The 12,631-nt window shown below is 60.5% G+C and overlaps 1 protein-coding gene across 1 annotated transcript in view; it reads left to right on the top strand.

Annotated features, from left to right (window-relative positions):
* ACSF3 (acyl-CoA synthetase family member 3) overlaps positions 1-6,495 on the top strand; it is a 44,698-nt gene extending 38,203 nt beyond the window's left edge. The window contains exons 9-12 of the mRNA XM_007939233.2: positions 2,957-3,111; positions 3,622-3,753; positions 5,811-6,005; positions 6,311-6,495. Of these exons, the coding sequence (XP_007937424.1) occupies positions 2,957-3,111; positions 3,622-3,753; positions 5,811-6,005; positions 6,311-6,495 (667 nt within the window). The remainder of the gene's footprint in view (positions 1-2,956; positions 3,112-3,621; positions 3,754-5,810; positions 6,006-6,310) is intronic.
* The last annotated feature ends 6,136 nt before the right edge of the window (positions 6,496-12,631 follow it).

Raw genomic sequence — 12,631 nt, forward strand, 5'->3', positions numbered from 1 at the left:
GGCTGTGGACGTGCTCTATCAGTGAGGGGCTGGAAGGACGTGGTCTTTCCCCCACTGCAAAGGGCTCAGAGGAAGTCCTGTCGTCGCTCAAGTGCAGAGCTGGGACCGGCCCTGTTCCCCCACCAAGTAGCGTAACCATGTACGGTTAGGGGTGAGGCTCGCCCACCCTCCCCACCTGACCTCAGGGTAGGGTCCGGAGGCAGCCCCCCGAGCTTACAGAGATGCATGCTCATGCAGGTCCCCCGATGAGTCTCAATTATCGAAATCCCCAGGACGTGAGGCTGTGGCCTTGAGCAGGGGGAAAGCGGCGGTGGGGCCCCCACGCAACCTGACACCCTCTACTTCCCCTCCGGCTGGCCACGGAGGCTTGTCCATCACTGCGCTCTGAGGACCTGGTCGGGGAGACAGAGCCCAGGCCCCCAGCCACTGCACCCCTGCCCTCGCCCCCAAGAGCTGCCTCCCTCCCCTCCCGCCCCTGGTGAGGCTCCACAGAGACCCCTCAGACTGCCTTTGACCACCTCTGACCCTCTGACCACCCTCACCTGTTTACCCCACTGATGAACTGAGAGTCTTTGTTCCTCCAGAGAAAAACCAAAAGCCCCTTCCCCACACCGAGCGCCGGGCCGGACTGTCTGTCCTGCCCCCCCACACCCGGCCTTCTCCTCCTCCCCTTCACCTCACCCCAGCCTTCCCCCAAGCTGCCGCCTTCTCCCACCCTCTCGGCCCGGTGCTTTCTGATGCGTCCAAGGGGCCCACAGCACCTTTCTCCCTGGGGCAGGCACCTGAGGGTTACTGCAGGACCCAGCTAGGCCCTTGTCCTTGTCAGAGTGCTGAGAGGACAGACAGCCCCAGAGAGAGAAACCCACTGGAAGCATCCCAGCCGTGGCGTCAAGCTTGGGAAGGAAGCTTCCAGCTTTTCTTAGGACAACTCTCCCCCTAAATTCTTTTTTGTAACCCAAGACATCTTGTTGCCCTCCCTCTCTCCCCTCCAACCCTCCCCACTGGCTTCCTCCCTCTTCCTGGCGTTTGAGATATTTTTGGCTCGTCCAACATGATTTCACAAACAGTGGGGATCCGTGCTTCATCAGGGCAGCACAGCTGGGCAATTAAAGATTCCCCCAGATCGGCAGCATCACAGTGGGAAGGCAACAGTTTAACAAAGGCAAGGAGGATTCTAGCTGGCCGTTGCTGCTTTGATTGAACAATTACTTTGTAGAAAAAAAAGAAACACCCTGTGTCAAGAGCTCTCCTCCAGAGAGTCCCCTAGAGCCCAGGTCGCCAGGTGTTCAGTCACCCTCAGACAGGCATGTCTCCCACAGGGACCCGGGTTCCGGCTCTCAGTGCTGTGCTCATGGTGCGGCCCTCCAGCTCTCAGGAAAGAGTTGGGTCCTGGCCCTCACCTGGCAGAGCCTGTGTGGGTGCTGCCGTGGGCCACCCCCAGGAAGTGTGACCTGAGGTCAGGGCAGTGCCGGGGAGGGGCATTCCTGCACCTGGCAGGGGTCTGGCTGCAGCACCACACCCACTGACTTTGCACTCTCGCCTTCAGACCCACCATCAACCCAAAAACTGCCCGTCCAGAATTTTGGGGGCTGTGTCCCCTGGGAATTTAAAAAGACGATTAACCCCCTGCTGCAGCTGGTCTCCGGGCCTCAGTCTCACCGCCCCGCTCGTCCACTGGCCATCCCAGATCCACATGCTCTTGAGTCTCTGCTCGTTTGACCAGGTGCTTCCTGAGGAGTGACCGGACCTTCACCCCTGAGGTCTGAGCCCCGCGTGCTCTGTCCCTCTCAGGACGACGGTGCTTGTCCATCTGCCTGAAAATGGGCCTGTGGACTGATCAGGAAAAGAGGAGAGAAAACAGAGTGCGGGCGTTAGGGATGAAAGAGGAGGCCACACGGGATCCTACAGTCAGTAGCAGGCAGTGTGGGGTATTAGGATCTACTTTATCCAGGGAATTCAGCAATTTACATGAAACGGACAATTCCTTGAAAGACAAATTGCCGAAACTGACACAAACCCTAGAAAACCTGAATAGCTGTCTACTCGATACATTGAATTCACATGAGAGCACTCCCGAGGGAAACGCAGACCCAAAAGGCCTCCCTGGACACCTAGCAAACCTTTAAAGAAGAAACAGGAGCACGCCTACACAGAGGCTGAAACCAGTTGAGGGGAGAGCACATCTCCTAGTTTAGTCTACGATGCCAGCCTTACCCTGGTACCAAAACCCCCAAGGCTGTTGCCAGATACCGGAAACGGATTGATATCCCTTTTAACATAGACACAAAGCCCTTAAATCAAGTCAGTTTGTGAAAAGACGTGTTGGCTCAGTGGTACTTTAGCCAGGAACCCAGCATCAGTTCCTGCGATTCACGTGTTTACCGATCAGAGAGGGAGAACCAGAGCCGCCTCTCAGCGGATGCAGAAAAGCGTTTGCAGAATTCAAACCTCTGACAGAAACTCTCAGCAGATTACAAAAAGAACAGTTCCTCGCTCTGATCCAGGGAATCTATTTAAACAAGTTCATGGTACGTGGCTAAACACTGTCCTTGACCAGAAAAAAGGCCCACGTCTGTTCAGTATCGCATAGACAGAGCTAATCCACACTCTTGAGAGTCAAGACCCTGGTCCCTCTGGAGCTTGGCCAGTGACTTGGAGGGTCGGGGTATTTCTAGGGTACCACTGACTTGGAGGATCTGGGGGTATTTCTAGGGTACCACTGACTTGGAGGATCTGGGGGTATTTCTAGGGTACCAGTAATGTTCTGAGGAGTCCCAGTGGCACAGTGGGTAAAGGGTGACGTTTTGAACCTACCAGCTGCTGCCTTGGACCTGCTGCCCCGTGTCCCTGGAGGGCAGCTCACGGGTGGGCGAGCACTCACAGGCCTGCCGTGTTCCTGTCCCTCACCATGCCTCCCCGTCAGTCTCACCGCAGTCTTACTGTGCCGTCCTTGCAGGGGAGTGCTGGCCCCGTACGCCGTGCCCTCAGAGCTGCTGCTGGTGGAGGAAATCCCGCGGAACCCAATGGGGAAGGTCAACAAGAAAGAGCTTCTCCACCAGCTGTGCACGCCGGCCCCAGGGCCGCCCGCCATGCAGACGTCGGGCCAGGCAGGTGAGCAGGTGGCCCTGCCTCGCTGAACGCCACCTCCCCTGGCATCGAGCACACCTGGTGCTCAGAGCCCCCCAGACCCGGCACCCCTCCCGTGCACACCGAGTCCTGCCCAGTGCTCCACATGGGCCTCCAGGCCCCTCTCCTTAAACTCGATGCTCCAGATCAGAAAGAGCAGAGTGGAGTCCTGGGGTGGGAACAGGAGGGATCGACAGCGGGCAGGGTGGCTCCCCACGTCCCTGTGCAGGGTGCTGCAGCAGCCAGTCCTCACCAGTGAAGACGGGCACAGTGTAGCCTGGTGAGGACACCCAGTCAGCCGACGTCCCATAGGGAAAGGACTCGCCCAGGGCAGGTCCCTAAGGCGGTTGGGGGGGTGCCCAAGGACACCCCGAGCAGCAGTCCCCAAAGTAAAGGAATAAAGACCTCTGGATGTGGCGTGTGTGCACCCTGCGTACAGCCTCGTGTCACCACACTCTGCCCAGAGGCCCACATTCTCTGACCAAATGAGCCCAGTGTGCACCCCGTGCGTGGGCGGCACCCTCCTGGACACCATGCCCAGCACCAACGCCCAGTCCCCAGAGCCAGAGGACATAGTGGGCCACGCCATCCTGACGCAACGCCCAGTCCCCGGAGCCAGAGGACATGGTGGGCCACGCCATCCTGATGCAACGCCCAGTCCCCGGAGCCAGAGGACATGGTGGGCCACGCTATCCTGATGCAACTTGTGGCTGGTCCCTGCCACCTGCTGTGAGCCCGGGGTCCATCCCACCGTGCAGCCAGAGGGAGCCTTCCTACCGTGCAGCCAGAGGGAGCCTTCCGGAGCTGGCCAGCAGGCTTCCAGCCGAAGGGCATGGTGGTCAGTGCTCCAGGCTTTGCGGGCCAGGGGCTCTGGCAGCTGCTCACCTGCCCCGTCGTGGAGAGGCAGCCGCAGGCAGTGTGGGAGCTGATCCCGTGCAGCGTGGGCTTGGGGCAGGCCTGCGCTCCCTTTCCCCGCCCTCTCCAGGGCATGGTCACTGGCCTTCTGGGCAGCGCAAACCCTCATCTGTGTTCTGAAGGAGGGTGCTGTCAGGTTTTGATGAGGCCGCCAGCCAAGGTCAGCCCCTGGGATGCTCAGACTCTGGAAACCAGGATGGTTGGAGGCAGGGTGGTTACGGAGCCAGTGGTGGGGCCTTGGAGCCATGCCCCGTGGCTGGGAACTGCCCTGACGAAGCCCCAGGGCTCACCGCCCACTCAGCCCCACGTGGCCCTGCCACCGCTGCTGTGGGTTAGGGTCCCTGTGCGTCGCCTCGGACTGCTTCGTCTGCATTCTGCCCGGGGCAGCTTGCTCTGTCCCTGCCGGTGGCCTTGTGGGGAGGCCGGTCATCCCCTGCAGACCCTGCTGTGGTTCCTGCCCCACATCCTGGGACGGAGCTCATGGTGAGGCCAGCGTCCCCCTGCACACAGGGGTGGGATCTGTGGACGCCCGCGGCCCTTCACTGATGGCTTGCCACATGGCCCCTGGCAGCCACTACCCGGGTCAGCTCCTCCCTCAGGTGCTCCCGGCTGGGGCAGTCCGTCACCTCTGCCTCCAATGGCCCGTTTTCCCTGCGCCGCCCAGCCCCTCCCACACGGCTGGGACCCTGTTGATCTGGGTTGTCACGTGGATTGTTGGGTGCCGTCACGTCGGCTCTGACTCATGTTGACCCTGCGCACAACAGAGCGAAATGCTGCCTTGCTGTGCCTGAGCCCATCGTTGCAGTCACTGTGTCAGTCCATCTCATTGAGGGCCTTCTCCTTTTTCATTGACCCTCCACTTACCAGGTGTGATTTCCTTCTCCAGGGACCACAGTAGGGGAGACGAAGTCTGGCCATGCTCGCTTCCAGGGAGCATTCTGGCTGCACTTCTTGCAGGAAGGTCTGTTAGCTCTTTCAGCCCCGGTGGTACGTCTGAGTGCTCTTTGCCAGTGCCACAACTCAAAAACATTAGCTCTTCCTCACTCTTCTTTACCCCTCGTCTGGCTCTCACACGAATATGAAGTGGTTGAAAACACCGTGGCGTGGGTCAGGCACCTTAGTCCTCAAAGTGACATCTTTGCTTGTGGGCTGCTGATGCTCAAATCACCATGTCTTGGACCAGCCCTCATGCTGGCCCTTGTGACCTTTCACATGACCCTGCCTTGATCCTTCCTCCTCTGTAGGCAACCCAGATGCCCTGCCCCCAGCAGGAAGGACTAGGCTGTGTGCTTGGGTGGGTGGGGTGGCACCTGGTGTCAGGTACGTGTCTGCAGAGTCATGCAGGCACTGCCAGTGGTCAGTGTGGGACTTGGGCACAGTCACTCTCAACCTCTGATCCATGTGTCCTGCCATGGCTTTGTCTAGGAGCCCTTTTAGCAGCTTCCTGGGCTGGAGCAGGCCCCTGTTCACCAGAGATGGCCAGCTCTGAGCTCCCCTCCCATCCCTTCCCCTTCTCTTGGTGGTGGAGCCTGAGGCTGGCAGCCCTTCCTGGCTGTGGAGGGGTCAGCGTACGTAGCCTTTCATACTCACAGTGTAAGTCATTCTCAAATTATCATGTCCCACCCCTCTGTGACTCCTGAGCAGGCCACACAGGGAGGAGGTCACGGGATGGTTGGGAGCAAGGGTGCTGCCCTGTGCATCATGCCCAGCTGCAGCGTGCAGTGCGAGATGGTTGGCAGTGAGGGCGCTGCCCCATGCATCACGCCCAGCCATGGTGGTTGGCAGTGAGGGCCCTACCCTGTGCATCACACCCAGCCGCAGTGTGCAATGCGGGATGGTTGGCAGCGAGGTCACTGCCCCATGCATCACGCCCAGCTGTGGCGTGCAGTGCGGGATGGTTGGCAGCGAGGGTGCTGCCCCATGTATCACGCCCAGCTGTGGCGTGCAGTGCGGGATGGTTGGCAGTGAGGGTGCTGCCCCTTGCATCACACCCAGCTATGGCATGCAGTGGTGATGTGGCCATTAGCAAGGTGGAGGTGTGAATGCATGATGGATACCCAAGCAAATTACTGTTGCCAGGCTGGCAGGAGATGCCCCCAAACTGAAGGGTGCAAAGGGGACCTGGACATGGAGCAGGTTAATTTGCAAGTCGGACATGTTCACTCCAGGGCCACCTGTTCCCACTCCCGCAGTGGGTGGGGCCTGCAGACACCGCTGGCATGCTCACGTGGCCGGCCTGACCCCCAGCACCTGCCCATCTGTCTCTCAGGACCTCCCACTTTGCACCTGGGGAAACAGGTTCGTGGGGTGAGCCGTGTCCAGGGTGACAGCGAGGAGTCAGGAGGGCTGGAGTGGGAGCCAGCTGTTGGGTTCCAGGCCCTTGACCTTCACCCCGGGGTCAGCGTGGGTGTGCAGGGCTCCTCCACAGAGAACTCGGGGGGAAGAGGACTTTGAGACAGGCTGGGTCCCTGGAGGTGTGGGGCGGGTGCCAAGGAGGCAGGTTTGTTGGGGTTACACCTGGGAGCTGAGCCAGAAAGGCGGTCAGGGCCAGGGGCAAGGAGGTGGGGAGTGCTAGCGAGGAGGATGTATGCTTCCCCAGTGCTCTGGCTGGGGAGGGGCTAAGCCAGCTCCCCTGTCTCCAGAAGGGGTGTCCCCAGGCCACGGCTGGCTGCCATACTCAGAAGGGGCCTGGCACAGCCTGTCAGTGATTGCTCTCAGAGTCGGAGGCTTATCAGAGTGGGAGGCGGGCAGCCCTGGAGTTCTGAGGGTCACCAGTGCCCGGGGTGCTGGAGCCACCAGGAGCCTGAGTGCCAGGGACATGCTCCCTGCCATGGTCTGCAGGAGGGTGCCCTTATGTCCTTGGTACCTGTCAAGGTGCTCCCTCACTTGGCCAAGGGGCTCTCTGGATGTGGTCATGGTGCAGATCTGGGGGGGAGATGAGCCTGGACCACCCAGACAGGCCCATTGTGTTCAGAAGGGTCCCTAAATGTGGAGGAGGGGCAGAGAGGGTCAGGAAATCCAAGGTTGGAGCAGAGGTTGGGGAGATGTGATGTGAGGGCTCAACGTGCCATGCTGGCCTTGCAGCCTTGGGGCTGTGATGGTGAAGGTTGTATGTCAGTTTGGCTGGACCGTGGTTCTAAGTGGTAGGGAGGTAGTCATCCCCCACAGTGGCGTCTGATGTCGTCGCCATCTTGATGAGATGTGCTGGGAGCAGGCAGGCAGTTGAAGGCGTTGCCTTGGGGTGGCCTGCTTCCATGCTGTGTACGGACATGCTGGGTTATCTGCTGGATCTGGGTCCTGGGTTTGGAGCCGAGCCAGCAGCCTGCGGTACCACCTGCCAACCCTGGGATTGTTGCCTTCCCAGCCTGTGAGCCAGCAGTCGGGCATTTACCTGCCGACCTTGGACTTGTCACTCACTGATGCCGGCAGCCCGTGCTGTCTGCCGATCTTTGTCGAACCCATCAGCCCCTGATGCTGCGTGAGTCAGGAGAAGCCTCCAGCTTGACGTCTGACCCACCAACATGGGACTTGCAGCGTCTGTGGCTGTGTGAGCTGTTTCCCTGGGGTAAACGTCTCTCTGAACGTATGTATAGATAAGCTCTACTGAGTTTGCTTCTCTAGAGAACCCAGCCTCCAGATGCTGGACCAGGCCAGGGGAGGGTTTGCTCTTGAACCCTGAGAACCAGCCCTGCCACCCCTGAGGCTGGGCCAGGGAGACCCCGCAGCCTGGTGACCTCCAGAGCTATGAAAATAACCATATGCTGTTCTCACCTGTCACAGCAGCCCAGGAAACATCACCTGCCTTCCTGCCCTGTGTCCTTAGACTGGACACTCGTCCCCTGATGGCAAGAAGAGAGCAACAAAAGGGCTCCTTGGACGTGGCCCTGGTGGCCCCGTGTGACCTGTGTCTGGCTCACACATCTCCCTCAACCCCCCACCAGGGTCTCCCCCACTCGTCTGTACAGGACCAGAAGGTCCTTCTGCCCCATGACCCTTGGCATTCGTCTCACTTCACGTGGCTCCACACACACAGTGGCCTCCCAGTGAGAGGAGGATGTGGGCCATGCCTGCGTGAGAGGGCAGTGGGGGTGGGAGGGCACGTGGGGCGGGGCCCTCGGGCATGGCAAGGCCCTGGGGGAGCACGCAGACCTCCATCCTCGACCCCCCTTGTCAGACCTCCCATCTAGGGGCCTGTCCCCCTCCGTCCTGCGTCAGTGACAACCCTGGAGGCAAGTGCAGAAGAGGGGGCTTGAGCTATGGGCCAGGCCTGGTTGGTCCAGCCCCTGGCACACATTACCTGGCCTCTTGGAGCCTCCCTGGTGGGTGCAGGCACACGCATCAGTGCAGAAAGCGGGTGGTGGAAGCCTCCATGAGGGCCTGGCTGAGTTGCAACTCAGTAAAGGCACCCTTGTCACCCACATCTCTGGGATGACAGGCTGTTCACGCAATGCCACCTCTCCTCTCAGTGTGGGACTCGGGGTTGGCCAGGTGGCCATCTACCCAACCTTGACCTTGGCCTGGCCAAAGCCATGGGAGCCCTCTGCCTTTGCTGATGCTGTCTCCCTAAGGATCCATCCTCTCCCAAGGCTGCCCCTGCCCGTACCTGTCCCAGGCACGTAGGCATCTGCTGCTGTGTGTGTGGCTCCATGCAGGAAGCGTGACAAGCACGTGTGACACCACTGCACGTGCAGACACAAGTGTGTTCATGCTTGTCTGTGTCAGGGCCCATAATGGACGGAGCATGATGCCGGGGTGGCCTTCCATCTGCACGTTTGTGTAGGCATGTGCGTGGCCTGCATGTGCACTCTGGGTGGGAAGCTCCCTGTGGGGATGTATGGCCATCCGTGGGGGGGCTATAGGGTGGCAGTGTGTATGCCAGGTCCTCTTGGAGGCTGAGCTGCCCGCCCCTTCTCTTGGCAGCAGCCCATCCCATTGGCACTCTGGTCAAATGCTCACCGTTCGATTGCTCTGTAATGGCTGTGGGCCGTTCAGTCATCAGTCCGCTTCGTTACAGCTTGAGTGCTGCCCCTGCGTCGGGCAAGAGCTGCTCGTTCAGCAGGACAGGCAGTGCGTCTGCAGTGCGTTAGCGCCTGCCGTGCTGGGGAGAGAGCTTGTGAAAAACATCCCACGCCAGCTGGGCTGGCTGCCTTGGGCACATACGCGTGTGCACACACATACATGCATGCACACGCAGTGTGCATGATGCACAGGTGTGCATGCACAAGTACGCACATACACATAAGTGACAGCAGTGAGGCTCAGAGGCCCCGCCCCACACACGAGCTGTCCCCAGTGACAGAGCAGGCTCGGGGTGCTCACCTCCCGCCTGGGACCCCACACGCCCCGCCTGCGTGTCATCCACCCGCTGCTCCTTCCTTGGAACGGTGGGCCTACGGTGGTGCCCAGAGAACATTTCAAAGCCAGCAGAGGGAAGGGGACAGACTATCCAGCCTATGTCTTCTCCTGACGCTGTCAAGCCCCAAGCTCATACCGTATTTGCTTTGATCTTCCAAAATGTAAACATGGCAGAGTTGAGGTTCCCTGCACTCAGTCCCACCCAGGCCTCCTTTGGGAGGCGACCAGAACTGGGCTTTCAGGGCTCCCGGCAGTGTTCTGTGCCGTTGGGACCAAGACGCTGGCGTCATGGAGCCCACGTTGTTCCTCAGCTCCGACGTCTACCCGAGTGGATGGAGAAGCTCGAGTTGTCTTACCTTCCGGTAGCTTGCTTCCACACCCTCCCTCCCACTGTGGGTGTTTCCCTCTACTCACTGCCTCTGGGGTACAGGGTCCAGAAAATGCCCCCAGGAACAGGAGCATGGGACCCGCTCCTGCACTAGATGCGCCTGATTCCTCCCAAAGGGGCGGTGTCCAGGTGCCCTGCCTTCACAGGTGTGCAAAGGCCACGACGCACCTGTGTGCCGGCATCGGCACAGGCCAGCTTCGTGGTTTATTTCTTTGGTCACTGCTCAGGGGCCGTTTTCCACGTTTGTTGGCCGCTGGGTGTCTTCTGTGAGTTGCCTAACCAAGTCTCTGCTCACTTTTTGATTGGGTCGTTGGTGTTTTTCTTTACCGTGTCTTTCTGCTTTGTTTGTGCTGTCTGATGACGCACAGACATTTTGTAGTTCAGCGTACGTCAGTGCATTAACCCTTTCCTCTTCTGTGGTTTGAGTTTTTGGTGTCTTGTCTAAAAACATCCTTTCTACTCCAAGCTCTTAAATATAGTTTCCCATATGTTCTCTAGAGTCGTGAAGGCTCCCTTCCCACGCTGACAGCCTTCATTCACGGAGAATTCCTGTCTGGTGCATGTGACGTAGCGCCCTGGCTTTTCCCATACGGAAGAACTGGTTTTCCCAGCATGTTTTACGGCACAGCCCACCTCTCCCCACCCAGTCACCTGCCCCTTCTGTCCTGGTGTGACCTGGGCTTCTGTCCTGCTCCACTTCCCTGTTTCCCTGGGCTGCACCAGTACTCCCGTCTGAGTCGCATAGCTGGTGGCCACCGGCCTCCCCCACCCCCACCAGGCTGGCCCTGACCCTGGGGCACACGGGAGGGCTGCAGGGTTCAGGCCCTGCGTGGTCCTGGCTATCAAAGCAACCACCAGAGATGTGTGGCCCTAGGAGGAGGCCCTTCCCCAGCTCTGCAGGCTGCGGGGTGAGGTGGGTCCTGTGACAGTGACAGATGGTGTCCAAGTGGTCATTACAGTGATTACTCGGCTGTTTGGGACCTGTGTTCCCTGCTCATCACCAGTCCGCTGGATGTTCCTTGCACAGCAGGGGCACCAGTGTGGCCGCGACGGCCTGGGCGGGGCCAGGAGCTGCACTGTCAGGCATGTCCAGACCACCTGCTCACCAGCTGACGTCCCTTCCAGAGCCCACCCCTCCCGGAACCTAGCTCCTCCACTGCCAGGGGACCTGGGGATGCTCTGAGCCTCACCCCTGGTGTCATGGCACCCAGCTCCCTGTGGCCAGCCAGACGAGGTGTGGGTCCTGGGTGTGGTGTGTGTGATGCCCGGCCCCCTGGCAGCCTGCCTAGGGGCGAGGGTTCGTGGAAGAGGTCCCTTCAAAGCCGAGTCTGGGGGCTGTTGAAATGCATATGTGGGCTTGGAAACCAGACCCCTTTGGATCTGCAGTAGCTTCTCCTCCCTGGGTGCTCTCTCCTCACAGCTCTTCCTGTGTCCCTGGCAACAGGGCCTGCTACTGACCTTGCAGGACCTCAGGACCCCTTGAGGCAGCTGGTCGGGGCCTGGGAAGCTGGGCTGAGCTGAAGACAGTGTCACCTGGCAGACACTGTGCAGGACCCTAGATCTGCCCCCCAGGCCCCCACATACTCAGGTCAGCCCTGGGTGGGGGGCTGGCTGCAAGGTGCTCCAGGCCGGGGACACGGGAGGGGGCCTGTGCCCTGGCTGCAGGCTCGGCAGACCTGCCCTCTCCTGGCTGTCCCCCTGCTGGGCTTGAGTCAGCCCCTTCTTGATGACCCCGGTCCTGCTGTGGTGGCTTTGAAAGCAGGGTCCCTCCACCACAGGGGGTCATGAGGGGTCCAAGGTGGTGGTGCTGGGCAGCTGTGAAGCAGGCGCGGGCCCCGTTTCTGGGGGAGTCCGTGGGTGGCCGCAGCAAGGGGCCCCCTGAACCCCGCTCGGCCTGGAGCGGGAGGCTGAGAAACCATCTGAGGAGGGCGGGAGCTGTCAGTGCTCAACTCTCTTCCCTGGAGCCACACTGCCCCCTGCTGGTGCCAGGGCAGCTGCCTGCTGGACAGGCCCAGGCTCTGTCACCCCTATCCGGAGCTCAGCAAGCCTCGCGGGGGGCTGCTTGTTACTCGAGGGACTTGGGCCTGGCTGGACCCAGCTTGGGACACGGGAAATGAGGGCTCCCAAGCCTCGATGCTCCGTTCCTGTGGGGGGCAGAAGGCCCAAGTGCTGGCTCGGCAGGAGGGACCCTTGCTCTGAGTAGACCAGCGGCCGAGGGCTCAGGGGCAGCCTCGGAGAGAGGCCAGAACAGCGCCTGCCACCCACAGGGGCCTCTCTGCCAGTGTCCCTGTAAGATAAGCACCAGGGGCTGCCCCACAGTCCTGGCAGACAGGAACTGCCAGCCCCGGTCCAGCCGCTGCTATGACACAGTACGTCTGTCTGGGTATGTTTCCAGGGCCTCAGAGACTGCAAAAATAGTGGAAGGGGACTAGACTCTTTGGGGGCACACTGGACTTGTGAACAAAGACACTGGCCCAGACCTGCTGGGCCCTGCCCGGGAGCCCTGGGCCGCACTCCGAGGCCTCACCTGCACTGTGTCCTGTGGCCACCAGAGGGCACTGGCACCTTGGCCTTGGGCGGTCTGACACTGCTTTGCCCTGGCTGGAGCGGGCCTACCACCTACGCAGATGTAGGTGGCGCCGCCTCGGCCTCTGACCAGGACACAGTGCCCAGCACAGCATGCGCTTTGAGGGACAAGAAGCTCTGCCCAGCCCAACCGTGCACTCTGGCTACTAAGGACTTAAGGTGCCGTGGTGGCCATTGGTGCCAGACCCCCCTCACCTCCTCTGCCCACCAGTGCCACCCACCACACTGGCCCCCCTGCCACCACCGCTCACTCACCTCTGG

This window comes from Orycteropus afer, unplaced genomic scaffold, assembly GCF_000298275.1.
Source record: "Orycteropus afer afer isolate SDZICR_OR568_19922 unplaced genomic scaffold, OryAfe1.0 scaffold00057, whole genome shotgun sequence".
In the NCBI taxonomy this organism is placed as follows: Eukaryota; Metazoa; Chordata; class Mammalia; order Tubulidentata; family Orycteropodidae; genus Orycteropus; species Orycteropus afer.